General features: G+C 57.4%; 3 protein-coding genes across 9 annotated transcripts in view; 2 read left to right on the forward strand and 1 right to left on the reverse strand.

Annotated features, from left to right (window-relative positions):
* PMM2 (phosphomannomutase 2) overlaps positions 1-16,058 on the forward strand; it is a 40,121-nt gene extending 24,063 nt beyond the window's left edge. For 2 of the 4 annotated variants that reach the window (XM_061401094.1, XM_061401097.1), the window contains 2 exons: positions 181-296; positions 15,680-16,058. In XM_061401094.1, the coding sequence (XP_061257078.1) occupies positions 181-296; positions 15,680-15,835 (272 nt within the window). In that variant the 3' untranslated portion in view covers positions 15,836-16,058. Of the gene's footprint in view, positions 1-180; positions 311-9,631; positions 11,076-12,372; positions 14,076-15,679 lie in introns of those variants that run through there. The other 2 variants (XM_061401096.1, XM_061401095.1) reach the window with 2 other exon arrangements.
* ABAT (4-aminobutyrate aminotransferase) overlaps positions 1-27,306 on the forward strand; it is a 239,842-nt gene that overhangs the window by 124,510 nt on the left and 88,026 nt on the right. The gene's annotated exons all lie outside the window — the stretch shown is intronic.
* On the reverse strand, positions 13,049-26,249 carry CARHSP1 (calcium regulated heat stable protein 1). 4 transcript variants are annotated; one of them, XM_061401099.1, is made up of 4 exons: positions 26,151-26,249; positions 18,024-18,188; positions 17,239-17,361; positions 13,049-15,208 (listed from the first exon to the last, which is right to left on the reverse strand). In XM_061401099.1, exons 2-4 carry the CDS (start codon positions 18,179-18,181, stop codon positions 15,046-15,048), a joined length of 444 nt encoding a protein of 147 aa, XP_061257083.1. In that variant the 5' UTR covers positions 18,182-18,188; positions 26,151-26,249; the 3' UTR covers positions 13,049-15,045. The 4 variants fall into 4 exon arrangements, with proteins under 4 accessions (XP_061257083.1, XP_061257086.1, XP_061257084.1 ...); XM_061401102.1 differs by lacking the exon at positions 26,151-26,249 and adding an exon at positions 22,632-22,819; XM_061401100.1 differs by lacking the exon at positions 26,151-26,249 and adding an exon at positions 20,015-20,184.

Consider the following 27,306-nt stretch of genomic DNA (forward strand, 5'->3'; position numbering starts at 1 on the left):
GGCGAGAACACTGGAGTGATTGAAGTTTCCCCTAAAGTATGGTAATTAGCAAGCCAGGGTAATAAAAGTCAACCTTGGGGCTCCAGTTACAGACTAGCTTGAAGTGCATGTTTTTTTCAGTGACACATCATTAACCTCCTTTGCATCTCTGGCTTGTGTGTCTCCCACCCCACTCGGCAGGAGGCCAGATCAGCTTCGATGTCTTCCCCGATGGCTGGGACAAGAGGTACTGCCTGGGACACGTGGAGAAGGACGGCTATAAGACCATCTATTTCTTCGGCGACAAAACCATGCCAGTAAGTATGGAAGGGTGTTAGCAGCTGTGTTGTTCAGTTTGGGTTGAGGGGAAGAACAGACAGAGGGGCTTTTTCCCCCTACCACACACACTTCGCCCGGCAGCCTGGCTGACACTGGGTGGTGGCTTCTGTCCTGCGGGGTGTCTCTGCGCTCAGACACCTGCCGCCTCTGGAGGTAAGGATAGAGCCTTTCGGTGTGGTGTTGAGTGTCGCCCACCCAAGCACCTTCCAGAACAAGACCTGGGGCTGTCATCATACCCTCTTTGCGTTTCAAAGCCCTTACCCTTTTTATTTTTCACCGTATTTTTCCCAGAGGCATTCATCTTGATTAGGCGCGAGGAGCCCTGAATGGTAGGAGAATGGGAATCTCGTGGGTCTGACATTCAGGAGAGATGAGAGGTGCAGGGTCAGATCTGGGCATCACTCACAGGGTAGGGGGCCGTCCCGGGGGCACGGTCAGGAACCCCCGGTCCAGGACTGAATCTGAACTGGGGGCTGAGAGCAGAGCCCGGTGTGGAGAGGCCAGCGCCAGCTGAAGGGATTTCCCCAGAGCCTCGGGGCTCTCCTGAGGACAGGCGGGTCTCCACGAGCCCGACCAAGAGGCGTTGCCGCCATCAAGGCCCCGAGGAAGTGCACCCCTAATGGCCACTGCCCGGCCAAGGGCCGCCTCCCTTCAGCGTCTCTCACCTCGTGTCCCTCTGCTTCCCCACGGGCCACCCAGTGGTAGCTACCTTGCTGTCAGGCTCCTGTCTCAGGCTTTGTGGCTGCACTGCAGCAGCCAGTGCTGCAGAAAGACTGCATGGACGGAGTCTTTAATTCCTCCAGCAAAAACCCAGGGTTTTGCTGTTTTACTAAAGTCTGTTCCACGTGGGAGGCTTCCAAGGTGGTGCTAATGCTAAAGAATCCACCTGCCAGTGCAAGAGACGTAAGAGATGGAGGTGCGATCCCTGGATTGGGAAGATCCCCTGGAGGAGGAAATGGCACTCCAGTGTTCTTGCCTGGAGAATCCCACAGACAGAGAAGTCTGGCGGGCTACAGTCCACGGTGTTAGAAAGAGTCAGACATAACTGGGCAACTTAGCACACGCGTTCTACGTGGACCTGCCTTTTTCAGTAAGAGCTCCACGTGCTAGTCTTCCTGCAGGAAAGGACTTCCAGATAGTATAGTCTCAAGGCCTGCTTTCTGAATTATAAAACTGGGGGACTTGCCTGGTGGTCCAGCGGTTGGGACTCCAAGCTTCCACTGCCGCGGGCCTGGGTTCAATCCCTGGGCAGGGAACTAAGATCCCACAAACGGAGTGGCGTGGCTGGAAAAAAAATTATAAACCTGGGTCTCAGTGAGGTTAACCTTCCCAAGGTCACACAGCTAACGATAGAGCTGGCGACCCCAGAGCCAGCTCCCCACAATGAGTACACTTCCTAGTCCACAGACCGTCTCTCCAGTTCTGTCTTGTTCCCCAGCAAACCCCGTGCTTCTCAGGAGCTGTATCACTGAGCCTTTCTCTCAGTGATGGAGAGAAACGGTTTATAACCACCTCCTTTTGTTGAAATGCTTTGAGGCAGAAGAGCTTTTGAATTCAGGCAAAGAATTGGGGGAAGAAAGTCACTGTCTGAGGCAAAGCGAGCGAATGATATTACCCCCAGGATCTAAGGGATGGCCAGAGACCTCCCCCGTCCCCCCAGCTTTGAGCCGGTCCTTGTAGTCTGAGAAGCAGGCTCTTCAGACGGGCCAAGACAGAATATTCTGTGACCATGGCCTTCTTGCTCTGCGTAAACAGCCATCTGAGGCCTTAGTTGGGGCTTTGCAGAGTGGAGTGCACTCCTTGAGGTAATCAATAAACTACTTCTTTGGGGAATTTTTCATGTAGGAATTAGAGAGTTGTCTGTTTAACCACTGCCTTACCACACATCAGTCTGTTTTGTGGTTTATTATTGTTGTTTTAACTTTTATTGGAGTATGTGCTGTGCTGGGCATAGTCACTGAGTCGTGTCCGACTCTTTGCAACCCCATGGATCATAGCCCGCCAGGCTCCTCTGTCCACAGGGATTCTCCAGAACAAGAATACCGGAGTGGGTTGCCATCCCCTCCTCCAGAGGATCTTCCCGACCCAAGAATTGAACCGGGGTCTCCTGCATTGCAGGCGGATTCTTCACCAGCTGAGCTACCAGGGAAGCCCTTACTGGAGTATAGTCACTTTTTAATGTTTTGTTACTTTCTGCAGTACAGCAGTGAATCAGCTGTGTATACACACCACCCCTCTCTTTTGGATTTCCTTCCCACTTACGTCACCACAGAGCATTGAGTAGGGTTCCCTGTGCTATGCAGTTGGTTCTCGTGCGTGCGTGCTCAGTCACGGAGTCATGTCTGACTCTTTGTGACCCCGTGGTCTGTCACCCACCAGACCCCTCTGTCCCTGGGATTTCCCAGGCAAGAACGCTGGAGTGCATTGCCGTTTCCTCCTCAAGGGATTTTCTCAACCCAGGGACTGAAAAATCCCTGTGTCTCCTGCTTTGGCGGGAGGATTCTTTACTACACATAGTAGTGTATCAGTTACCTTCTTTCTTAATCTTACGTACCTTTAAAAAATGGGTGCTGCGAAATGGAGGTCCCCCTCCCCCCAACTCAATCCTTAATTAATAGGCATTCATTGTAGAAAATTAGAAGCGGCGTGAGGAGGAAAGTAGAAGGCACTTGTGAGTCGCAGCTGGCCCGCCGCCCAGCCTGTTCGCACGTCTGTCCATGACCCCAACTGTGGACCTGGCACGTTCACTCGTTTTGTTTCTGCTTTTCTTCTCAACATACTTCATTCCCGCCCCTGCATCAGGGAATATATTTTGAAGACAAACGTTTGATGGCCGTATAACATTCTAGCGTTCAGGCACAGTCTGTTGACCCACTTCCCTAGCAGAGGCCGTTTTGGGTTGCGGCTCTTTGCTCTCGTAACGAACACTGTGGTGAACCCTTCTTGCATCATCCTTGGCCCTCTTCTCTGATCTTCTTTGTCAGTGGTTTTCCCGGAAATGGGAGTTAGCTGCCCAGCCCTCTAACTCTTTTACCGTCCCGACGCACAGAGCAGCTCAGGCGCTAGCTTTACGCTTCTCCTATTCGGTGACAGACATTCTGAAAGCTGTTTTTTCCCTTTGTGCCAGGCAAATGTCTTTGCTGGCTTCCAGGGAGGTGGCACCTGAGCTGAGTACTGGGTGAAAAACCATTTCCTTGCCAAGCTCAGCAGATTCAGTTTCCCTCTGATGGGATCTGACGTTGTATGGGGTCCCCCATGTCTTCCCCGACCCCCAGCCCACCCTGAGCACCTCCAGAGAGCAGAGGGGAGAAGTAAGAGGCTGGCCTTTGCTTTTCTGAACTCTTGTCAGTGCTGGGAACCCCCTCATCCTCTCCAGCAGTCACAACAACCAGTGTCCTAAACCCAGCTCAGAGTTCAGGTTGAAGGCCCTGGGTCCAGCCTTGGGGCCTCAGTTTGCCATGGGGAGGGAGACAGCCAGGGCTCGGGAAGAAGACCCAGACCACTCTGCCTCGCTCTCTGGGGGGCTGCCAAATCATCCCCAGCCTTCCTGAATTCCCAGGCAACAGTGCTTCTGCCTGTTTAATGCTTTTTGTAAAAAACATATTGGCTTTAAGTCGCTGCAGCATGAAAACACATCTGAACCCTTCGTGAGCACTACCCACTGATGGACTCTGACTCCGCAGTTCCGCTCTGGTTGATTCAGCTCGCAATTCTCCCCTCCATGTGTAGAAAGGGCTTCAGAGAGGGGCCGGCCCAGCTAGGACCCCACCCTTCACAGGAGGAGACAGAGTGAACACAGCACAATGCCAGGTAGCCTGAAACAGCTAGAGCGGGTTAACAGGCTGCATGACTGTCTAAAGACAGAGAAGTCCTCTCTCCTCACGTTTGCACGTCCGGACACACAGGGAGTCTGAAAAGATACCCGGAAACAAACTCCAGAGTTAACTGTGAGGGTAGGGGTGAGAAGGGGAGAGGGACTGCCCGCTGTGACCAGATCCGATTCTTTACATTTCTGAACTGCCTGAAGGTGCTATCTATTGAAAACTAAAACTTTAAACTGTCTAATTGAAAAAGGGAAGAAGACGAAACTTCTCAAGTACTTCCTCAGCGCCAGACCCTGAGCTGGACACTTCCACGGGGTCTGCCCCGTCCCCACCGCAGCTGGGGAAGGCTGGGGCCCCACAGAGGGTCAGCCCCTGAGTGGGCTCTGGAAGCCCCTCCCTAGTCATTCTCTCCCCTCATTCCAAAGCACTGCGATCACTCTCCCTAAAACCCACGTGGTGGAGAGGGGCAATGGGCTTGAGTACCCAAATCTGCGCCCCCAGAAGCCTGGCGCAGTGACCACAAGCGAGTCTGTCTCTTCCTGGGCCTCAGTGCCCTGGGCCGTCCACTGGGGGTATGGGTCCCCTTCCGAAGACTCGAGAACAAAGTGTGGTCTTAATAGGGCAGGCAGTGGGGAAGCCTGGCCTGCATCCAGGAGCCACTGCCTTTAAGGAAGTTAGGATAAGGCTCACCTGGGACTGAGGACGCTTTGTGAGGTTGGGGCCCACAGGGCGGATGACGCGTCACCGTTGTGAGTGGTACCCAGCCACCCTCGAGATGCTCGTAGGTCTTTAGCCGCAGTCAGGACTTCCTCGCCGTGCCCAGCATCTCAAGGCATCTCCAGGACCCCCAGCAAAAGCACTGTGTCCTGGGGTTAGACCCGCCTCACTCACTACTCCTTTGTCTGCTGAAATCTAAGGACTAGGTCTCAGGTGGCTGATGGCAGGCTTTGTTAGCGGGGTGAGGGGAGCCCCCCGGAGGAGGAGGTTGGACCAGATTAAAGGGTCTCAGCCTGGCCGAGAAGACCCTTGTGCCCCCGCTGAGAAGAGCAAAAGCTAGAATGGGGTGCAGAGGAGCCACAGGTTCCAGGTGTCCACCAGGGGCCCGCCTTCCTTCCAGACACGACAGTCCATGGCCTCCCGGGGCCAGAGGACAGGACGGTGGCTGACTGGACCGGGCCCGCCCCAGCATTCCTGCTCAGGGAGAGCGGGCCCCCAGGGGGCACTGGTGTTCACAGCATCAGCTTCCCGAGCCAGGACCCCTCACAGCTCTAAACCCCTTTTTATGGATCAGAGGTAGGATATGCCAGAGCCATCAGCAGACCAGAAGGGTCAGTCATCCAGGGACTTCAGCCCAACAGCCAGCTCGCTTTCCACCAACCCTGGCCGGGTCATCTTGTGTGTGCACGTTCTGTTCAGTCATGTCCGACTCTGTGACCCCATGGACTGTGGCCCACCAGGCTTCTCTGTCCATGGGATTTTCCAGGCAGGAATACTGGAGTAGGTTGCCATTTCCCCTCCAGAGGGCCTTTCCGATGCAGGGGTCGAACCCACGTGTCTTGCATCTTCTGTGTTGGCAGGTGGGTTCTTTACCACTGAGCCGCCTGGTAATCACTAGGACTGAAACCACTGGTTCTCGGCCCTGGAGGCAACATTGGAGTCACCTGGTTCCTTTCAAAACCTCATGTCCCTGGTGCCAGGCTCTTACTATTTTTTACCCTGTTTACTTCTTTCTAGGAAAAAAAAGAAATCAGTACTATTCTCTAAGGGCATTCATTTTCAAACATTAAAATTGTTTGAGGTTGTGGTCAAATCAGTTCAGTCGCGTCCAGCTCTGGCCCATGGACTGCAGCACACCAGGCTTCCCTGTCCATCTCCAACTCGTGGAGCTCGCTCAAATTCATGTCCATCAAGTCGGTGATGCCATCCAACCATCTCATCCTCTGTCATCCCCTTCTCCTCCCGCCTTCAATCTTTCCCAGCATCAGGGTCTTTTCCAATAAGTCAGTTCTTCGCATCAGGTGGCCATGTGTTGGAGTTTCAGCTTCAGCCTCAGTCCTTCCAATGAATATTCAGAACTCATCTCCTTTAGGATTGACTGGTTGGATCTCCTTGCAGTCCAAGGGACTCGAGTCTTCTCCAACACCACAGTTCAAAAGCATCAATTCTTCGGCACTCAGCTTTCTTTATAGTCCAGCTCTCAATCCATACACGACCACTGGAAAAACCATAGCCTTGACTAGACGGGCCTTTGTCGGCAAAGTGAGATTGTTCTCACCCACGAAGAACAGCACACATGGCAGTCAGGTGGGGAGCCCCCAGACCCACGGCCTGCTGCCCGAGCCCCAGGCGCCTGGCCCTCAGGTGGCTGGAGATACCCTGAGGTGGGAGCTCTCAGAGTTACCCAGGCCTCTGGCCCCCCATCTTTTGTTCTTTCCCAGTCTTTCTGACGAATTTTTTAAGCTCTTGCAGTGATTGTCACCTGCCACCAGGGGGCGAATCCCTGCTCTGGGCCGAGGCCTGGTCTTGGAGGCCTTTGTACCCCTGACAAGTAGAGATTTGCCAAGTGCCTGCTGGACTCCCCGGGGTAAACATCCTCGTGCAGCCGCAGAGCCTGGCTGTGCAGTGGGCGGGTGTCCACGCAGCCCAGACCCCCTAGAAGTCATGTCGCGTCTGTGGCTTGCGGGAACCTGGGTCGGGGACACTGAGCCCTGCTCCCCTTCTTTATCTCCAGCGTCGGCATAATCAGGTTTCACTGGAACCCTCTCCCCTGCAGCCCAGACCTTGGCCTCTCTGGGATTAAATATTAATGGGCGGCCTGGGCTGAGCCAGGGCCTCTCCTTCAGGCCGGCCAGGTTCACCCCAACGGAAACACAACCGCTTATTCATCCTTCCGCCCCCTCCCTCTTCTCCCAGGAAACCAGAGCTTTGTTCTGGAGCTTGGGGAGGCTGAGTCTGGTAACCTCGGTGCATATGTAAATCCAGTTTTGAAATTTCCACCATTTCCTGTCCTCCGAAGCGTTATTACCGAAGCCGAAGCCATATTTTTCTCGAGGGCGGTGCCCTCACTAGCTTGGTGTTTGGGTTCTGCTTCTCCCGACCTCCTTCCGAGTCTGGCTGGCGAGGTCTGTGCCGCCCAGGAGGAGCCTGCTGTGCTCTGAGGCCAGGTCCCCGCGGGAGAGGCCTGTGGGCTGTTCCACAGGTGATCTGAATATCTGGACCTTGGCTCGATACAAGCCAGTGGCTTATATAGCAGTGGGGCTGACTCAGGTCCAGAGACAGCTCCCCTACCTGCCCGCACCCCCGCCATCAGGGCTGGAGGATGCTCATGCCAAGTGAGGCTGTGGTGGGCACCCAGCTGTCCCCGCACGGGACGCCCTCCCCAGGGGGTGGGTGTGGCGGCTCTGAGCCTGGTTGCCCCAGAGGTCCTGCTCCCCAGGTGGTGTCTTCTGTCCGCCTTGCTCCCTGCCTGGCGGCAGGCATCTCCTCTGCTCCCCCTTTGGAGTCCTCACCTTGCCCCCACCCGTTCTCCAGAAGGACCCTCTTGTGATGGGAACCTGATGGTGTGAAGCCTGGCTCCCTGGAGGCTTGGCGTGAACCCCCCTCCTCCCTGCGGGTTCTCAGGGGCAGCCTTTCCCGGATGGGCGGTCACTGTCTTCTCCGTCGCCTCCCTTCCTTCGGCCCCTCCCTGCATTCTTTACAGCTGCCAGCGGAGCCGTCTGGGTCGGTCTCAGAGACCAGCTCGGAAGGCAGCCTGTCAGTGGACTTTGCCACTGTCCCTCGAGCTTCTGAGCCCAGGCCAGGCGGGTCGTGGGTGCTGCCTCCCTCCAGGGTCCCTCCAGGGTCCGTGAGTGGCGCAGCAGTGAGAATGCCTGGGGGCGCTGGGCATCTGCACGGGGCAGGGCTTGGTTCTCCCTTTGTTGTCAGATGCCGTTAGGTGCGATGTGCTGGCTTCCCCACACCCGGGCGGCCCTAAGAGAAACCTTTCGTTTCATCGTAAGAATTGGTTTCACACATACTTGTTTTGGTGGTGTTTTGTTTTTCAGATATTTACTCGTCTATTTATTTGGCTGCGTCTTAGTTGCGCCACTCAGTATCCTTAGTTGAGGCCTGTGGGATCTAGTTCCCTGACCGGGGATCGAACCCCGGGCCCCCTGCTTTGGGAGAGCGGGGTCTTAGCCACTGGACCACCAGGGAAGTCCCACACACGTATTTGTCTAGGAGACACTGGCTATGAAGTGGGAGCTGGCTGGCTGACCAGAGTCCTTTTGTGGGACATAAATTTGTGAAGCCCACGTAAGGCCTGGCCAGCTTCTGGGAATGCACCTTCCCCAGCACAGCTCCAAGGTCACGGCTCCCAAAGTGGCTCCACCCAGCTCACCTGGGCCCCGGCAGCTGACTGTTCTGGGTCTGTGAACCTCACTACCTCCACCTTCTGCTTGGGGGTGGCTGGTTCTTACAAAGACGAGAGCAGCTGTAATTTCAGGTGTCAGTCGTTTAAAAAGTTGTCAGATTTTTTTTTTTTTTAAGATTTTTGAATTAGGCTGCTTATCCATTTTTATAAGGAAAGTGTAGGAATTGCCATGAGAAGGAAAGCAGGGGCAGGGCCTGGGGTGTGGAAGCAGCATTTCCCTGAGACAGGTGTGACTGGGGAAGGCGCGGCACTGGCTCCGGGGCTGGGGGGACCCACGATCACGGACCCCCTCCCCCTAGCATACCCAGGTCCTCCAGACACGTGCCCTCAACTCCTGGGGGTGCAGTGGGCGAGGGAAGCAAGAAAACAGGTCCCCACACTCGCTGAGCCCCAGGGGCTGCCCCAGGACCGCTCGTCCACCGGTGGCCTCCGCACCTCTGGCACGGTTCCGCCACGATCCCCCCTTCACAGACGGAGAGCCGCCCACAGCGCCCCCGTCGCCGGTGCTGGAACCAGGATCTGAGCCCAGGTCAGCAGGCTCGGGCTCCAGGCACGTGGGCCTGTTGAAGCTTAATAAATCACACGCAGCCACACGCGTGGCCAGTCATGCATCTGTTAGGCCAGCCACACGCGTGGCCAGCGTCAGCTCAGAGGTGGACCATGTCCATGGTCCCAGGAAGTTCAAGGGCAGCGCAGCTCTGGCCGTCTGCCCTTCCCTGTGACCTGTTAGGAACATATGGGTGCGGTTAAAGCAAATCGATGGCTGTGAGATTCCTGTCACCCACTGTGCTGCTTTCTTGATAGAAAAATAAGCCTTAGACAGGTCTTCGGGAACATTGTGATTTCTTCCACAGGCATAATTACATGTTCCTAGCTGAAGGCAGTTCAAGGGAAGGTGAAAAACCCTTTCTTGGTAGCAGCTGTACCGGGTTGTTCCTCTCCTGGAATGGTAGCTGCAGAGAGACGCTCCCAGTAAAACACGAGGTCCTCATTTCTCTGGTGGTCCCAGGCCGGGGTGGCAGGGGCCAAGGCCCAGGACAAACCAGGTGGCGCCTGCATCCGCCTCGTGTCTTCACAGGGCGGGAATGACCACGAGATCTTCACAGACCCCAGGACGGTGGGCTACACGGTGGCGGCGCCGGAGGACACGCGCAGGATCTGCGAGGAGCTCTTCTGCTGACCGGCCTGCACCCCATGGGAGGGGTTGCTCCCTGTGGGAGGGCTCCCCCCAGCCCACCCTGCAGTCCTCGCTACCATCCCCGCTGGGCAGGGGAATCGCCCTCCGTTTTCAGGGCCAGAGAAAAAGGCTTGTCAAGAACAGTTCCCAGGACTGCCTCCAGCAGAGAGTTACATCCCCACCCGAGTCTCCGACCACCCCCACTCTACCCGATACGTGCAGTCACAGTGCCCCTGGGGGTTTTGTTTTTAAACTTCCCCATCATTCCAGAACAGTCCAGAGAGAATGAAATGAGTGAGCCTGGACCCTCCCTCTTCATGGGTCTCGTGGAAAATGTAACACATGTTCATGCTGGGACCCCCTGCATCAGCACTGGAAGGGGGCTCTCTTGATGAGAAAGGACAGGACGTTTATGATGAGGCCGACTCCAGCACAGACAGTTAAGACATTTCCAGAAATGAAGCCCATGAATGTCTGCGCTGGCCCAGTGACCACTGACCCCTGGGACTTTGCACGTCACTCGCTGAGGACTCGGGGTAGCTCCATATCCACTACACATTGAAGAGTCCGCTGGTTCCGGAGACATGGACGGTGGAACCAACAGCCCCGCCGAGAACTGGCCCGCAGGCCGCCCGAGATGCTGCTCTGAGCCCCAGCCCCGCAAGTGCCGAGGCCTTCACACTTCACTCCTCAGGGATCAGGGAAGGGCCTGAGCTGCTAACAGATCTGGAGCCCGGTCTTTGAATAAGAAGCCCGCCCCCTCCCTCACTCCCTCACCCAGACTTGGACCCCAGGGCTGGAACAGCTCTGTCAGGCCTCTAACCCTGTCTCCCCTCTCTCCTGCCTCCTGCAAGTTCCTGTGGCTGGAAGGACAGCAGCTCTGGCCCTCACCCAGAGCATGGACATGAGCTTTCCAAGAAAACGGTTCACACGTCATTGTTCAGCTTTGGTCCCTCCAGACCGGGGTGGGGTCAGTCCAGGCATGACCTCTGCTGGGGCTCGCAGACCTGAACCTGAATCTGGGGGTGGGGGAACTGGAGAGGGGTGTTCTGCCACCCCACTAGTTGGTCCCCACCAGGTGCCTTCATCACAGAGGAACCTGGTTCCGCCCTAGCCTCCCCTGAGCCCAGCTTGTCTTAGCCTGGAAGAGAAAAGCAGCACCGGTCTGGAGGTCAGCCCCCACCGGCCCCGCCCGCAGTCACATGCTAGGGTGACTGTTCTCAGTGGTCCCCAGGACTCAGCAGTCCTGGGGCATCTTTCCTGGCTGGATTTTAAATGATACTGTAATGATCTTTCAAAATGAAAAGTAGCAAATTAAAGTGATTTTATTGGTTCCTGTTTCTCATTCCGATTCCTGTTTTGTCCCTGGGTGGTTCAATGAGCCGGTGCCTACTCAGATTCTGGGGGAAAAGCTCAGCCCTTTGGGACCCGAGAGTCGCTCTTTTCGATGCAGTGGTTTCCACGATGTTGCAGGATGGTGCAGACCCTTCATGCTTCTCTGTCCTCTGGGTTAGTACCCAGTGGGCCCTACAAGTCTCCGTAACTTCTTATGTCAGTTGAGTCTTAACCTTACTCAGACTGTCGCAACCCTTATTACTGAGGTGGAGGGTGTGCTGTTTCCCTGCCCTGCTTGGAGCTCCCCTGGGCAGGTCCCCAAGGCCGGCCCCACCCCCACCCTGCACTGTCAGAATTCCCTCAACCTGCCTCCCATTCTCCAGATGACCTCGGACCTCCCGCCATCCTTCTGCTTCTGTAGTCTTATCCCAGGTCCAGCCCAGCCCAAGCTCCCCCAGTTACATCATCCATCTCTTCTTTATTTAGACATTCTCCCAGGTGGTTCAGATGGTAAAGAATCTGCCTGCAATTCAGGAGACCCAGGTTCTATCCCTGGGTCTGGAAGATCCCCTGGACAAGGGAATGGCTACTCATTCTAGTACTCTTGCTGGGAGAATCCCATGGACAGAGGAGCCTGGCAGGCTACGGTGCAAAGGATAGCATAGAGTTGGATGCGAATGAGCATGGAGGCTCAGATGGGATATAGTCCCCACCACACACACAACTGAACTGACTTTTCATAAGAGCCTTGGAAGAGTGGGAGCCGCCGCTCACTTCATCATCCCCAGAAAATCCTGTGAGGCAGAGCTGTGAACCCTGACAGGTGAGGGAAGTCCCTCCCTGCCTTCGAGGTTCCAGGACGGTAGACACTGCGGCAAGAGATGTAAACACAGTAGCTCAGTGTTGAGCAAAAGGGAAGCAGAGAGGTCACCCCAGGTCAGCCTGGGGCTGTTAAGAAAGCTTCCCGCCTCCCTCTGGCCCTTCCCCAGGCCCCACCCCACCCCTACCCCCAGCACTCTGGAAGCTGACCTGGGCTCGAGGGCATAGGAAACCTCAGGGGAAAGACCACACCAGCAGCTACCGGTGCCAGGAAGGCCCTTATGAACCTCGGTGAGGGGCTTGAACTTGATCCCAAGGGAGGGATCTGCGTGACAGGTCTGTCCAGCTCCCGGGCAGTGACTGGAGGCCCGGCCGAAGAACCAGTCGGGCAGACCGGGCAGACATCTGGGTGCGTCTGGGCGAGGCGAGGCAGCCTCGGCGGCCCAGACTCACTTCCTCTCCGGGGGCTTCTTTCCTCATCTCCCCAGGCAGGGTCCCCTCGGCCGGGACTCCACGTCTGCCCATCCGCCCGTTCTCCACAGACCCAAAAACCCCTTTCTGCAGCTCCTCCTGTCTCCTGCACCCTGGCTGCCACCGAACCCTCCCTCATGCTAAATGCCAGCTCCAGCCTCTCCCTGAACGAGTTCGATGGGCTGGTCATAATTTTTCCTAATGTGCTCTGACAATCAATATGCTCTTACATTAAAGATGTTCGCCTGCGCACCACCCCAAAGTCATCACCTGCCTCTCGAGGGGCAGGGGGCCCAAGGAAGACCTTCCCAGCCTCTCCTGCCCCACTGCAATCCCCCCACCCACCCACATGCCCTTGGAAACCCCAAACCTGGGCCACCTCCCCTGTCAGCGCGTGCTCACACTGGAAACAGGGAAATGCATCAGCAGGGCACTTCACAGCTGGCCAACCAAGTGGCATTTTCTGTTGTCACGAAGCCATATCCCTTTGCTCAGCTCACCTACATGTGAGGGTACTGATTAAGGAACAAGGCATGGATGATCCCACTTTCTTACTCATCCCCCCAAAAAAAGACTGAATGTATCAGCCTCCTTTGGGGAGATGCGCCCCCCCTTTCCCACCCACCCCCCACCTGCTGGCTTCAAGGAAGAACTCCCCGCAGCCAGATTCCACCTTGACACAGAACACCAGACTCTCCAACAAAACAGTTTATTGAGAAAGGTGCTGGTGAGAGGAAAGACCTGGAGTCAGGAATCCGGATTCTGTCCCCAGCTTGGTCGCCAACACTATCCATCCTCCTAGAGCCTCTGGGATAACTCAAGATTGTGCTTTGAGTGGGGAGGGGTCCCTTCCAGCCCTCACAACACAAAGTGAGAATGGAGCATTTACAAAGGAGTCTCCCAGCGAGAGGACCCACGTGTCACCTGGAGGAGCAGATCCGACTTCCAGCCCACTAGCAGGCTGGTGGGGTCACGTGGAGCCCCAACCACGTACCAGGGTGAGGGCAAGGCAGCGAAGTCGCCTGAGGGAGCGGGTGGCAAAGACGCAGGCTCTCAACCTCAAGGACGGGTCTCTCAAGGATGAGTGACTCCACTCAAAGTGTGGTCCATACCCAACAGACAGGGGTCTCTGGGGGCCACCTGGGGACTGTCCAAGGCTGGAGGGGAGACGGCCACTGCGGACCAGCAGAAGGCAGAGTGGGGAAGACCCCTCAAGGGGGCACTGCAGGCCGGGAAAAAAGATCAGCTTCCTTAACTGTGACGTTTCACTGCGCACTTGTAACCAACACTTACTCGCCTACTTAAAAACAACTCCAGGGGTCATTTCGTGATGTATGGAAATATCAAATCGCTGTGTTGTGCACGGGGAACTAACATTGTGTTGTAAATCAGGCATACTTTAAAAAACACACACAACTCCATTGGTCCTCAGCAAAATAGCTCTGGCCTCCGACCCCCTCGCAGAAATTCAGATACACTGGATGAGGCCCCACTACCTTTCAAGGGCTCACGCCTCCCTGTATTGCCAAATGGACCCTTGACTACATATTTCATGGGTGTGGCCACATATTTCAAGATGTGTTAAATATGTTTTTCCCATATTTCCCAGCTATTTCTATTTTTAAATCACAACTAAAGCCGAACCAAGCCACACCAAAGGAAAGCCTTAAGGATCTGTTTACTGGAAATATCCACAAAGGTCTGCAATGTCAACAGTAAAGTGCAAACAGAACTGGCTCCGGTGAGAGCTTGAGTTCTTAAAGAAAAAAAAAAAAATCCTAAGCAGTTCACACCAATTTTCCTGAAAACACCACCAAAGGCCTATTTCTCCTTCAACTTGTGACTTGGCCAGGCTCCCAGGAAGCAAACCACCTGCTCTTTTCTAGATGATCCCGAGAAAGGTCCCTTTGGAAACAAAGACCCTCCCCCTCTCCACACTCCCCACCCCTCCCCTCCACCTCCCGGATGGGTGGCTGAGCCAGGATCTCTCAACCAAAGACAGACAGGCAGGACCAGGCTTCAAAGAGAACGAGGACTCGCCTCTGAGCACACGGCTGCCACATGGAGGACTTAGGGCTGCCAGACGCGCAGCTGTTTCACCTCCTGCTGCAGAGACACCAAGACCCGCCGTGCTCCCCGCCCCCAGCCCCTTGGAACAACCAGCTCAGAACCAGAAGTCTGCTCTGCCCAGGGCCAAGGAGAGGCTCACGCATGTGGGCGGAGGGCGGGGTGGTGCGTATGCTCCGGGTGAAAATTCTTCCTGGGAAATCACTCAGGGTCCATGTCACTACCCAGAGGACCAATCTGGGGGTTCTCAGCCTTCAATTCCGGGGCGGGGGCGGGGGCAGGGGCGGGGGGAGCGGTTGTGGGAGGGACTGCGGGCCAGGGAAGACGCCCGACCCGGCCCCTGGGCGGGGCTCAGACCCTCCACTCAGCCACCAGGGAGCGCCTCTCCTTTTTCAATGCTTTTAATGTTTTTCAGATGATGAGGTGTTGGTTGCGGTGGTCGGAGGCTTGCTGGTGGCCCCTGTCTCCAACCCCTTCCTCCAGGAGACACTTGACAGGGACCACGCTCCCCCCCCTTTCAGATGCCCCATCTCAAGTGGCACAGTTGTCCTCTCTCGTCTGGTCCTGCCTCCTGCCCCGGGTGTCTCCCCAGAGCTGGGGAGCCAGGGTGCCTCCGGCCGCTCCTAGGAACTGACGACGTGGCCGGACCAGGTCTCGTGCTTGGTGCCCGGCGCCAGGTGGGTGATGACCACCTCCACGGCCTGCAGCTTCTCGTTCTTGGGCGGGATGGAGCACATCTTATAGGTGACCTCGTCGCCTTCCATGGGGACGTACTCCCCCTCCACGCTGCGGGGCGAGGAGAGACACTCAGGGCTGGCGCTGGGAGAAGCCGGGACACCGGCCCTGGGAGAGGAGCTGCCCTCCCACCCCTGCCCCTGGGGGAGGAGCTGCCCCCAACCCTGCCCCACCACCAGGCGGAGCCACTGGGGCCCTCGGTCGTGACTGAGGGTCCCCTGACCCAATCAGCTCCTTTCCCGGGACCTCTGCTGTGGAGACAGAGATGGAGCCCCGCCCCCAGGTATGCTCACAGGGCAGTTACACGTGGGCACCCTGGGGCTTATGGCTGGAAGAGCCAGGAGAGACAGTCTTGAGCCTGAGAATCAGAGTTGGGGGATGACTCCACGGGGGTTTCCTGAGCAGCAGCCACAACCCCTTGCCGGGTCCAGGAGTCCTGGAAACCAGGCTGCACCTCTGCTGTTCAGCTCCTCAGAATCCCATGGAGCCTTCCAGAAAGTCCTTTTCCCTCTTTTTCTACAGGACATGAGCCACCATCTCACCCGGGATGAAGAGGTCCCCATCTTGATGCCCCCTTGGCTTTACCCACTGCCCCCCACCCCCCAGGAGGAATATCCCCTTCGGATCCTGAAGGCCAAGTCCAGTGAGCTCTCCCCTGGGACTATAATATGGCCTTGATTGAAGAATCACATTGCAAATGGAGCTGCCCTCTTTGCTGTGGCCACCAGGAAGCTCAGGAGTAAAGGTGCAGCCCACTACTAGCAGTGAAACCAAATGCCATCTTTCTTCTCTGCCCCAACCCCCTGCTTTCCTTACTAATTTTTCTTGGCTCATTGTGTCTATCCTTGTCAACCACTATAACTCCTTCCAGAATAAGAGCCAATATAGATATGTATTTCTACATCCACGTATGATTCATATGTATGTCAAAAGGCGTTGCTTTAGCAGTGTCCTCGTGTCTACATTGTACAGGGGGTCTATGAAGACCAGGTGTGTAGGGATGTTGGAAGAGAGTAAGAAAGGGTAACTCTCCCATCTCAGCAGACATTTGCAAAAGGAGCCTAATTTCAAAACATGGTTTCTACATATTGTCAGGCCTGCTGTGTGGGGTACTTTGCCTGCCACTGACAAAAAGATTGGGGTGGGGGTTGCTGAGGTCAAAGATGGGGACGGGGTAGGGGAGCCGATTAGGTCCCCACAAACCTGCAGGCTGCTTAGAAGACCAGAGGTGGAGGCCAGCCTGCAGGGCGCCCTCCAGCCCCAAGGCTGAGGATGTGTGGGCCCCACCCTGGGTGCCCCCCACCTCCTCTCCCTGCCAGGGTTTTCAGACACTCAGGAAGGAAGGACGTCAGTGAGCAAGAGGCAGTAGAGAGGGTCCAGCCCCACACTTCCTTCCTGGAGCAGAGTTCAGTCACCCCCCAGCCTCACCAGGGCAGGGCCCCCAGGGCGAGTGCAAGCACCCACCCCCAGGCCAAACACAGGCTCACAGGACTCCCAGGGACACCCAGGCCTGCCCGCCAGACACACACAGGCATTCAGACCCACCCCAAAGTGAAAGTGAAAGTCACTAAGTCATGTCCGACTCTTTGTGACCCCATGGACTACAATCCATGGAATTCTCCAGGCCAGAATACTGGAGTGGGTAGCCTTTCCCTTTTCCAGGGGATCTTCCTAACCCAGGGATCAAACCCAGGTCTCCCACATTGCAGGCAGATTCTTTACCAGCTGAGCCACCAGGGAAAGCCAAAGGAGGTTCTCACCTCACACGCAAAGACACACAGAGACACGCACACACGCAGAAACACACACAGAGACACGTGCGCAGACATATGCACACACAGAGACACACACGTGTGCACACCCACAGACACACACACACACAGTCGCCTCCAGTGTCTCACACGCTGCCACCACCACGTACAGACTCACACCCTCAGCCCTGAACACTGTCACACAAGCCTGGCCCACACAACCTCATCACACTTGGCACCCACCCAGCAGAGTTCACACACTCCCCCTGCCTCCTCCAGGCCACGGCGCCCATCCTAGCCCCAGAGCACCCGGATCAGCTGCTGACTCACTCGGAGATATGCAGGAAGATGTCGGGGCCGCCGTCAGCCGGGGTGATGAAGCCGTGGCCCTTGGACCGACAGAAGCATTTGCAGACTCCTTTGTAGACCGGGCCCTGGGAAGCCCGCACCGTCCTGACAGAGAGTGTGGAGAGCATGAGGGGCCCCCACCAGTCCTCTAGGACAGCCCCCTGCTCTCAGGGCACACCCAGCTCTTCCCAGTTCCCACCCACAGCTGTGCCCCAGGGCATTCTGGGCAGGGCCGCCATGCACAGTTGTGCAGGTTACGCACTGCACAACTCTGGGAGCCACTCAGAGACCCTGGTGACAGTGACTCTCTGAATGATGCTGGCAAACTTTTCTCAGGCCTCAGTTTCCCTGTCTGAGCAAAATCCCCCTGAGCATCCCTCCCTCTGAAGGCTAACTTAACAACAGCCTCCACATGTTGGCCTGAGCTTTGCACCTGCCAGGCGCCATGTGGGTCTCCTGCAGCGCAGTGGCCACCCTGCTACTGTCCCCGTTTTGCAGCTGATAAGGTCAAGGGCTCCCAGGGAAAAGGGACTGGTGTGTGGTTAAAGCCCGATGATCTAAGACCCCAGCGATTTCCTATCTCTGGCCACCCTCATCCCTCACCCACAGCTCACGACAGGCTCAAGGAGGGGCCTGGGGGCGGTGCGGTGCGGGGTTTACAAGGTGCCTGCCCAGCTTCTCACCATCATCCCCTTCCCAATCCACAAGTTTCCCATGTGATAGACAGGGACGCAGAGGCGACCTGTCCAGGGAAGCCCGAGACTCACGCTGAGAAGGTCCTGGTGCGGCGAGTAGGCAGTGGGCTCGGCACCACGTTGCCCCGAAGCGGGGACGGTGAGCGATCCCGGGCCTGTTGGGTGTCCAGCAGCCCAGTCGAGGACTGGTGGGTGGGGGGCTGGGATGGAGGAGGAGGCTCAGATGACATGGCTGACCTGGAGAGAGACGGGGGGCTCTCAGGGACTCACGCCTTGCTAGGGGGGCTCTCCAGATGCCTCCCCACGCTCACGCCAGACAGTGTGTCATCTGAGACTTGAATATTCCTCTGGCTGTGGAATGCAGGCTCCAGGCTCACTCGGCGTGGACGTCACCTGCTCCAGAAACGTGCCCGCTCGTCCCAGTCGGGGCAGGCGCCTGGTCTGCGCTCCTGTTGCAGCCGTGTGCCTCCCTCTATGACAGCTCCTCACAAAAACGCCGCGAGGACACCACTGGCCCCCCCTTTGTCCCCAGGACACACAGCACAGGCTCTGGCACACACAGCGTGCGTGCGAGCTAAGCTGCTTCAGTTGTGCCCGACTCTTTGCAACCCTATGGACTATATAGCCCACCAGGCTCCTCTGTCCATGGGATTCCCCAGCAAGAATAATAGAGTGGGTAGCTATTCCCTTCTTCAAGGGATCTTCCTGACCCAGGGAACAAACTCGAGTCTCTTAGGTCTCCTGCATTAGCAGGCAGGTTCTTTACCACTAGCGCCACCCGGGAAGCCCTGGCACACTCAGGCACTTGGCAAATTCTTGAGAAAGAGAGGGAGGGAGAGAGAGAAAAAGGAAGGAGAGAGGGAGGGAGGCAGACAGGACACGCAGGAATGCTTCAGTGCCAACCACCTGGATGAGGACTCGGCCACTCATCAAACATTTCCCAACTCCTACTAAGTGCCGGGCACTATGGGGAAGGGGAAGCGAAAAAGGGACTCGCACTCAGTGCTCCTTCAGGAAACTCGGGGACACAAATCAAAAAGGGCTCGGACCCCAAGTCAAGTCCGCGTCCAGGAGGAACCCTGAGGGGGGCAGGGGGAGTGGGCAGGGGCATTTCAAAGGCAGCATCTCCAGCCACCAGGCCCCTGACTCAGATCCAGGCCTTAAAGTTCATTTCCACCCAGCCTGAGTCTCTGACTGCTGCTGAGAAATGGAATTCCCTCTGTGACCCCTAACACACATCAGACGCCAGGGGCAGACCCAGCTGGAGAGAGAGGATCTACATTCCTGTCTTGAGAGCAGCACATGGCCACTGTACCCAACTTGCTGGTGGCCTTGGCTCAAGGCCATGAAGAAAGAGCCAAAGCCCAAGACCCAAAGGGCCTTGGCTGAGTCCCTTCCGCTGTCTGGGATCAACTGTGCACATCGGTGCAGCTGGGTGGGCGTCATGCAGCACCTGCTCAGGGCTGGTGTCGGGGATTCAGGTGGGGCAGGTGCGGGCCCCCCGGCCCCAGGATGGAGAGGAGCCTGACTAGATATCATCCCCCTTCGTTCCCAGGATGTCACCTCCCCCCGCCATTCACAGGGAGTGGTGGGGCAGGAGCTGCTCTGCTGGGTTCTGAGAGGTTCACACAAGGTTTTCATATTTAAAGCACGAGCTATCTTTTAAACATCCCAGAGGTTTGCCCCCCTCCCCCAGACAACGTTTCCAGCTAGGTTTGAGAAATCTAGCAGCTCTGACAACCAGAGCCTCCAGCCCACCTCCCTACCACCACCCCCATCCCCCGCCACTGCCCTGGCTTTCCTGGTCTGCAGGCATTTATGTGGCCCAGAGCACCAGCTTTCAATCTGCATTGCCCAGCAATGCCCCTCTGCCCCCAACCCAAACTGCCTGAGAGCCAGGCCTGATTCCTCAGGGGACAGGCCCACCTCTGCCCCCCAAGAGGACGAACTGGCTCCCTCCATGTGGCCCCGAAGCCCCCTACACACTCCCCTTTCAGGACTCAGCTCCGTCTGGCTGGGAGGGGAGACAGCCAGCTGGCTCCCTGGAGGAAGCGACATAGTACCTCCTGACCCTTCTCTCAGCTGCGCCCGCGGCCAGGGAGGACCGCGAGTCCCGGGAGCCCCCACCTCAGAAAGGCCCCGGCAGCTTGGGGTCAAGGCTCCAGCATGACCCACCAGCACAGGTCATAGAGTCCTAGAATGTTCCAATGCCTGGGGTTCTGGGAAGGGGGCCGGTTCAGAAAAAGGGAGGGCCCCACACCCAGGACAGCCGGTAGGAACCACTGAAACCTGAGGACACCAGGGTGAGGTGGGGAACAGCCCTCCCCACTCCCACCCAAAATCTCCCTCTTTCCCCTGCTGTCAGGAACCTCTGACTTTAAATCCCACCCTTCCAGCTCTTGGGCAAGTTACTTGACCTCTCTGGACCTTGGTTTCTATATCTGGAACCTGGAGATTTTTTTTAACAGTCCTGACTTTACACCAGCGTCAGTAAGTTGAAATGACATAACACGTGTTTTAAGCATTCTGCACACCCTCCACCCAGTACGAGTGAGCATTTAAGGATCAGCTACAATTGTTGTTATAACCGTAATCATAAAGTCATTCAACAAACATGCGCCTGATGGCAGGCCCTGTTTTTAGGCAGTAGAGACTCAGACAGCAGGGCTTCCCTGGTGGTCCAGTAGTTAAGAATCCACCTGCCAGGGCAGGGGACACAGGTTCAATCCCTGGTCTGGGAAGATTCCACATGCTGTGGGGCAACTAAGCCCACGAGTCACAACTACTGAGTCCGTGCTCGGCAACAAGAGAAGCCAACGCGACAAGAAGCCCGTGCACTACAAGTTAGACCCAGCAAAGCCAAAAACAGTAAGCAAACAAACAAGAGTGGGCCATTTGTAAAACAGGGGCAGGTTCTCCCAGTGTGGAAACAGCCTGTGCAAAGACCCTGAGGTTGGCAGGGGCAGGTGTGACTAAAGGCCAGCAAGGAGACTGGGGGTTGGGGGATCGCTGGGGAAGGAAGGGTGAGAGGCAGGAGATGGGTGGGTGGAGGGGCAGGCCAGCTCAGGAATTAGGGCATCATCGTCATCCCCACGGGTCTCCACTCTTCTTGCTCATGTCCATCCATCTGACTGTTCCCCCCTCCCCACCTCCCTGTAAAGCAGGTCTCAGCTGGGGCCCCCTTCTCTCTCCTCCCCAGCCCCTTTGACTCTCCCAGGACACCCAGTCCTGCAGAGATTCCAATGGAAGCCCCCGGCTTGGGGACAGAGCAGGGTCCCCCTGACCAGCCTCAGGACCGGGAGCCCCCACTGGCGTTCACGTGCACCGTGAGCTGGGCGCCCTGCACAGTTGTGCTGCAGGTCCGGGCTGCGCGCATGCGCACTTGGCCATGGGAGAAAATGAGGCACGGAGGACTGCAGAGCCTCCGGGAGAGAGTCGGGGAAGGGAGCAAGGGCTTCAACCACCACCCTGCCCGCGCCTCCAGAGGGCCATCCGTGCAGAGCACAGCTGAAGCCGGGGTAGACCTGGACGGGAGCCAGCCACCCCCACCGGCCTGCGGGGGTGGGGGGCAGGGACAGGGAGGAGTGAAGGGCCTCTGTGTGGGAAAGCCTGGGTTAAAGTCCAGCTATAAGGAAACCAGCTCGTGGAGCGGGGAGCCAGTCACCCAGAAGCCGGCTCTGGGGTCGGCTGCGGCCCCCCCCAAACACAGATGGGGCGCTGGGTGTGCAGCACCCCCCCACTCTCACACTTCCAACCAGCAACTGCTCTCCCAGTAACGCCAGCGGGGGGCCTTGAAGCTGACCCTGGAGGAGGCAGGGCCCACCCTCTGCCACTAGCCCCTGCTCCGGGACCTCTCACCTCCCTACAGCTTCATCAACTCCCTACAGCTGCAGGCAGTCTGCAGAGGGTCGCCTGAGACTGAGGCTCTAGGCCAGACCTGAGATGGGCTTCAGGCTTGCAGCAAATTCAGACCAGGTGTCATGCCCAAGGCCTGTTACGGCTGCTGAGCTGTGTGCACACATTTCTGCATGAGTGCATGCACATGTGTATATGTGTGTGGCTGTGTGTGTGGTGCACGTGTATGTGTACACATGCATGTGTGTGAAGCCAGGCACACAAGTGCGTGCATACATGTGAACACCAATGGACTGGGCAGGGAGGGGTGCAGGGAGCCACCCAGCCCCCAACACCAGCAAGGCCTTTACCCTGGGAAAGGGCAGGAAGGGGGCCTCAGCCCAAAATAGCCTGGGAATTTCCCACAGGCCTATGGGTCCTCCAGGAAGGTTCACAGAGCTCAGCTGGGCACCAGGCTCTGGTCTTCCCAGCCCCTCTTCCACCAACCCACACACCCAGGGACTGGAGACCTACCCAGTCCTGCAGAGCCCCTGCCATCCTGCCCTCTGGGCCTCAAGCCCCACCAGTCATATCAAGGGCAAGTCTGAAGCTTCCCTGGTGGCTCAGTGGATAAGAATCCGCCTGCCAATACAGGAGACACAGGTTCGATCCCTGGTCCAGAGGAGCAACTAAGCCCGTGTGCCAAAACTATTTAGCCTGTGCTCTAGAGCCCAGGAGCCACAACCTCTGAAGCCCCAGTCCCCGAGAGCCTGTGCTCCACAACAAGAGAAGCTAAGCGACAATGAGAATTCCTTGCACCACAACCAAAGAGTAGCCCCCTCTCACCTCAATGAGAGAAAAGCCCGCGCAGCAACAAAGACACAACACAGCCAAAATAAAATAAATAAATAAGGACAAGTCTGTCTTAAGCCATGTAACCGGTTGCTGACTCCAGGAAGGGATCCTTGGCAGTGCTATCAGTCATTTACACTTTAGTGAGACGTTTGCAGTTCATTTCACAAGGCTCCTCCATTCTTGGTAGCTTTCAGGCCCTGGAGGGCAGAAAGATAGGGGTGGGAGAAAGAACTGAGCTTCTTTCTCAGCCTGGCAGCAAAGCTAGATCCCATCAAGCCTACTCTGAAAAATGGGGTGTGGAGCCTTCCCTGGGTTTCTGGATGGGGGAGGCCAGGGCAGGGTACCATGTTCAGATACCTCCTAGCCAGGAGGCCAGGCCCCTGCCGGCAGGTGGGAATGAGTTCCACCCACACGATGGATAGGAACAGCACAGAACACTTTCTTAAGACAGGTATGGGGTCCCACATTCTGCATTTCTAAGGAGCTCCCACCAGCAAGGCAAGATTGACATGGAGTAGTACTGGTTATGGGGTTACTGGCCCGGCCCACCTCTCAGCCTGCATAAGAGGGCCACCAGATGAGTCACAAAGTCACCCTAGTCCACCCAGGTGCCTCACCTGTAAACTGAGGAAGAGACGCCGCCCTTCCCCTCTCCACCTCCAGCGCAACTGAGGCCCAACCCCGCAGATTGGGGGCACTTGGGCCGAACGGGTCAGTAGGACAGCGGGGTCCCAGGAAACAGGAAGAGGTTCACGAAAAGAGCCCCGAAGTGGGCCTGGGCTGCATTGCCCTCCGCTGCGCTGGGGAGAGCGGGGCTCAGATCGGGGAGAGATGGGTCAGGGGGCAGGGGGAAAGAGAGAAGGGGAGGGGAGGGGCCAGTGGGCGGGGACAAGGCGAGGGGCGGGGCGAGATGCCAGAAAGGGCGTGGCCAGGTAGAGGGGCAGGGCTCGGGGCAGGAAGGGCGTGGCCAGGAAGGGGCGGGGCTCGTGGCAGGGGAGGGGCGGTGCCAGGGAGAGGGGAGAGGCTCGGGGCCAGGAAGGGCGGGGCCAGGGAGAGTGGCAGTGCCTGGGAGAGGGGCGAGGACTTGGGAGGGGGGAGTGGAGCCTGGCAACGGGAGGTGGGAGGGGTCGAGGGGAGGTCAGGGGTCGAGGGGAGTTGGGGGGATGGAATCAGGGGAGGGAGCGCGAGGGAGAGGCGGCCTGGCTGGAGCTGGCCGCGCCCGCAGCAGAGAGAAATACGAACACGGCACCGAGGTGCATCTGAGATGTCCCTGCATCTCAGTGGGGGTGGGGGTGGGGGGCAAGCCCAGCTGGGAACTGTTCGGCCGCCCGGGAGTGCTGGGAAGAGGCCGGAAACCCGAGGACTAGCGACCGGGAAGCCAAGGCGCCCTCCGGCACAGGCCCGCCGTTAGCGTGCCCGGCACGGCCCGGCCCAGCCCGGCCCACGGCCTGGGAGGCGCCCAAGCCCCTGTGGGTAACTCGAGGCCGATTCTGCATCCCCATCCCATCGCCCCCACTTCCAGCCTTCCTGTATTCCATCTTCGCCTCCATCCAGGGCTTCGATCAGACCTGAGTCTCAGGCCTAATTGTGCTCTTCGCTCCCTCTGTGACCCCCCCCCGGCAAGCGACCTCCCCCGTTCCTGGCCTCAGTCTCCCCATCTGTCAAATGGGACGGTCCTGGTGTAGCCTCCCAGCCTGGCGGACGGAGGGTGTTGCATAGGAGGGTGCCAGATACAAAGGCTTCAGGCAACAATAGTCGAGCCGCTAATGGTAGCACTGCCAGGTTCCGGCCGTCTAGAATAATCCCTCCCACGTCCGTCTCTGCTGATGGGACACAAACCGAATGCCCTGAATGCCCTGACTTTGCCACTCGGTGAGACAAAGACCGTTCCCCTCCCGAGAGGGCCTCCCTCTTCCCTCAGAGCCCGGCGGTGGGCCTGGCCCAGCTTTTCCCGAGCTTTTCTCGGGGCCGGGCTTCGCGATACTACAGGCCCTGTTTCTGCTCTGTTGGGGCTCCGGAGGGTGATAAAGACCACAGCATTAAGAACCCACGGCCATCAAGGCTGCCCGGGAAAGGCGAGCATAGAGGGGGTTTGGAGAAGGTCCCTGGCCCCGAGGAAGGGGCGCCTGCTTCAAGCCCTACAGGGGCCATGGGGAAGTCATTCCTGGCAGAGGAGTCCGCAGGGACACAGGCTCAGTGACAAGGAGGGAGGGCGGGTGCCAGAAAAGGGCTGGGACGGTCTGGCTGGGGGAGGGAGATAACAGAAAACTCTGGTGAAGAGTTTGGGACTGAAACGACAACGAGGACATCAATAGGCGATTTTAAGCCTGGGGTTGATTTGAACCTGTTTTTACAAGTTCCCCCTGCGTTCAGGGTAGAGAAAAATATTGGAGGGGCAAGACTGGGAACGAAGAGACCAAGAAATATATGTATATATATATATATATATATATATATATTTTTTTTTTTTTTTTTTTTAAAGCAAGTGAAAAGTGTAACAGTAGCTAAAGCTCTCCCACCGCAGTCCTGGGTCAGCCATCTCCTTTTATTCTCACACACCCCGTTACGGTAGGGAAACTTACATCCCCAGCCTACAGATGAGGAAACGGAGGCTAAGAGAAGCCCTCTATGTTGCAGTGAGACCCTCCTGCCTGTGGGAACAGAGATCGTGCCTGGAGGGGGCTGAAATCCGGCCCCCCACCCTACTCCCAATACATACATCCACTCCAACCCCAGATAAGCTGTTGGGGGCTTCCTTTTTAGAAATCAAAACAAAAAACCGTTGCATTTCCGGCCTGAAAACTTGGGCTGCCAAAGAGGCCGGCAGGGAGGGAGCCCGTGGGCGCGAGTGAAGTTTCTCTGCACAGCCCCGGGGGCCCCCCATCCAGACGCAAACACCCCGGGTGAGCGCCCGGCGACTCCTCCTCCCTAGAGGCGGCCAATCGCACGGCGCCAGGATGTCCCCCCTCCCTCCCCAACCTCCTCGCCAGGCCTGGCAGCGGTCCCACCGCCGAGCCCGCAGCTGGCGCGGCCAGGCCTGGCTGGGGGCTGGCTCCACCTCCCCGAGCGGCGCCCCCGCCCCGCGCGCCTCGCCCAAGCGCCTCGCGAGTCACCCCATCTAGCTCCATCCAGCGAAAGCAAGGGGAGGGGTGGGGGTGGGGGGCGCGGGAGGAGGAGAATAGGGTTTTTTTTTTCTGCACCAAGAAAACAGGTGGCCAGGCGGGAAATGCAACCAGACGTCCGCCCGAAATCCCGCGGGCTGCTGCCACACCCACCATCCTCCAGGCAGGGATGAGTAACCCGCGCTGCCCAAACAGGCCACTGCCGCCCGGCCATTTCCGAGGGGCCCAGAGACCCAGCCGGAGAGCTGGAAGACCCTCCAGAGTGGGGGTGAATGGGGGGCAGCGGGGGCAGAAGAGGCCGAGGTCCCATGCCCGAGGATCTTGGGCCTCCATCGGGGCGAGGGCACCCCCACCACGCCCTTCTGGGGTCCCCAGAGAAGCTCCCTACCTGGCTATCCGCTCGGCTCCACCAGGCGCTCAGCTCCAACTGCGGGGAACCGAGCTGGGGAGGGGGCGTGGTTGGCGGGGCGGGCTTGCCGCGCCCCGGCCCCTGACCCCGCCCCCGGGAGCTCTCGGCCAATGGGGCCGAGGCCTCGAGGAGGGGCGGGGCGGGCGGGACCAGTCCCTACGGGACCTTTGTGTCCGCGCGCGGGACTGGCGGGAGCGCGGGGCGCATGGCCTGGGGCGGGTGGGTAGGGGGTGGCCCGGGCTCTCGTCTGTGCTGCACAGCCCCGGCCGGAAGTCTCCCGAGAAAAAAGGAGAGCATCTGGTCGTCGCGCCCGAGCGAGTCCCTCCCCGAGCCGAGGGCGTCGGATTTGGTCCCCGACCTGACCTTCGCTCCAGAATCCTGATGGGCCCCGGGAACCTCCTCCGTTTTAGCAGAAAGAAGAAAAAGATACAGGTATAAAGAGAAGAGATGAAGAGAGTGGCCGAAGGGAGAAAAAGCAAACCAAAAAAAATGCAAAGAAAGAACAACAACGAAACTGGGAGAACTGATTTCATCCCTTTTGTTTTTAGTTTCAGCTTCTTGAGTCCTCTGTGTCTGCAGGTAAATGAACTTACTCCCATCTTACAGGAGAGAAAACCGAGGCACAGACAGGTGACCCATCTCCTCACACCCAGCAAGTCAGAGCAGGCCCTGAAAGGAAAGTCAACCCTGGATGGAGGCTCCAGCTGGTAGTTGAGGGGCGGCATGCGGGGAGGGATATTCTTAAGTGTCTGGGACAACAGGGCCCAGGAATTGGGGTGGCACAGGGGTCCTTCCTGGAACCCACCAACTCTCCCTGCCTCTCTTGTATGGTCAGGTTAGGGGTTCCCTGGAGAAGAACACAGGTACGGCTTCCTTGACATAAGAGAAGCCAGTTTGGGCCTAAGCTGTTTTGTGATCTGAAGCCTAGCCACAGTGTTTGTTCTTTAACCGGGCTCGGTAATTAATGATTTTAAGGGAAGTGAGGGAACGCAGGAACGAGGGAAAAAACAGTTAAGAAACAATAGTTCAGCCATAAAACGGAGACCACCTCAAAGACATGAAGATGTTGACCTTCCTGATATCTGTCAACTAAAACATGGCCTCTGTTGACCTTTGCCCGAATCTGATGCAGTAC

Source organism: Bos javanicus, chromosome 25, assembly GCF_032452875.1.
Source record: "Bos javanicus breed banteng chromosome 25, ARS-OSU_banteng_1.0, whole genome shotgun sequence".
NCBI lineage: Eukaryota > Metazoa > Chordata > Mammalia > Artiodactyla > Bovidae > Bos > Bos javanicus.

What these genes read in the sequence shown, in the direction of transcription:
- CARHSP1 (XM_061401099.1), bottom strand. Translation starts at nt 18,181, where the DNA reads ATGTCATCTGAGCCTCCTCCTCCATCCCAGCCCCCCACCCACCAGTCC. An exon ending in CGCACCAGGACCTTCTCAGC is followed by an intron (nt 17,362 to 18,023) that starts GTGAGTCTCGGG and finishes ACTCTCTGTCAG; the next exon opens with GACGGTGCGGGCTTCCCAGG. An exon ending in ATCTTCCTGCATATCTCCGA is followed by an intron (nt 15,209 to 17,238) that starts GTGAGTCAGCAG and finishes CTCGCCCCGCAG; the next exon opens with CGTGGAGGGGGAGTACGTCC.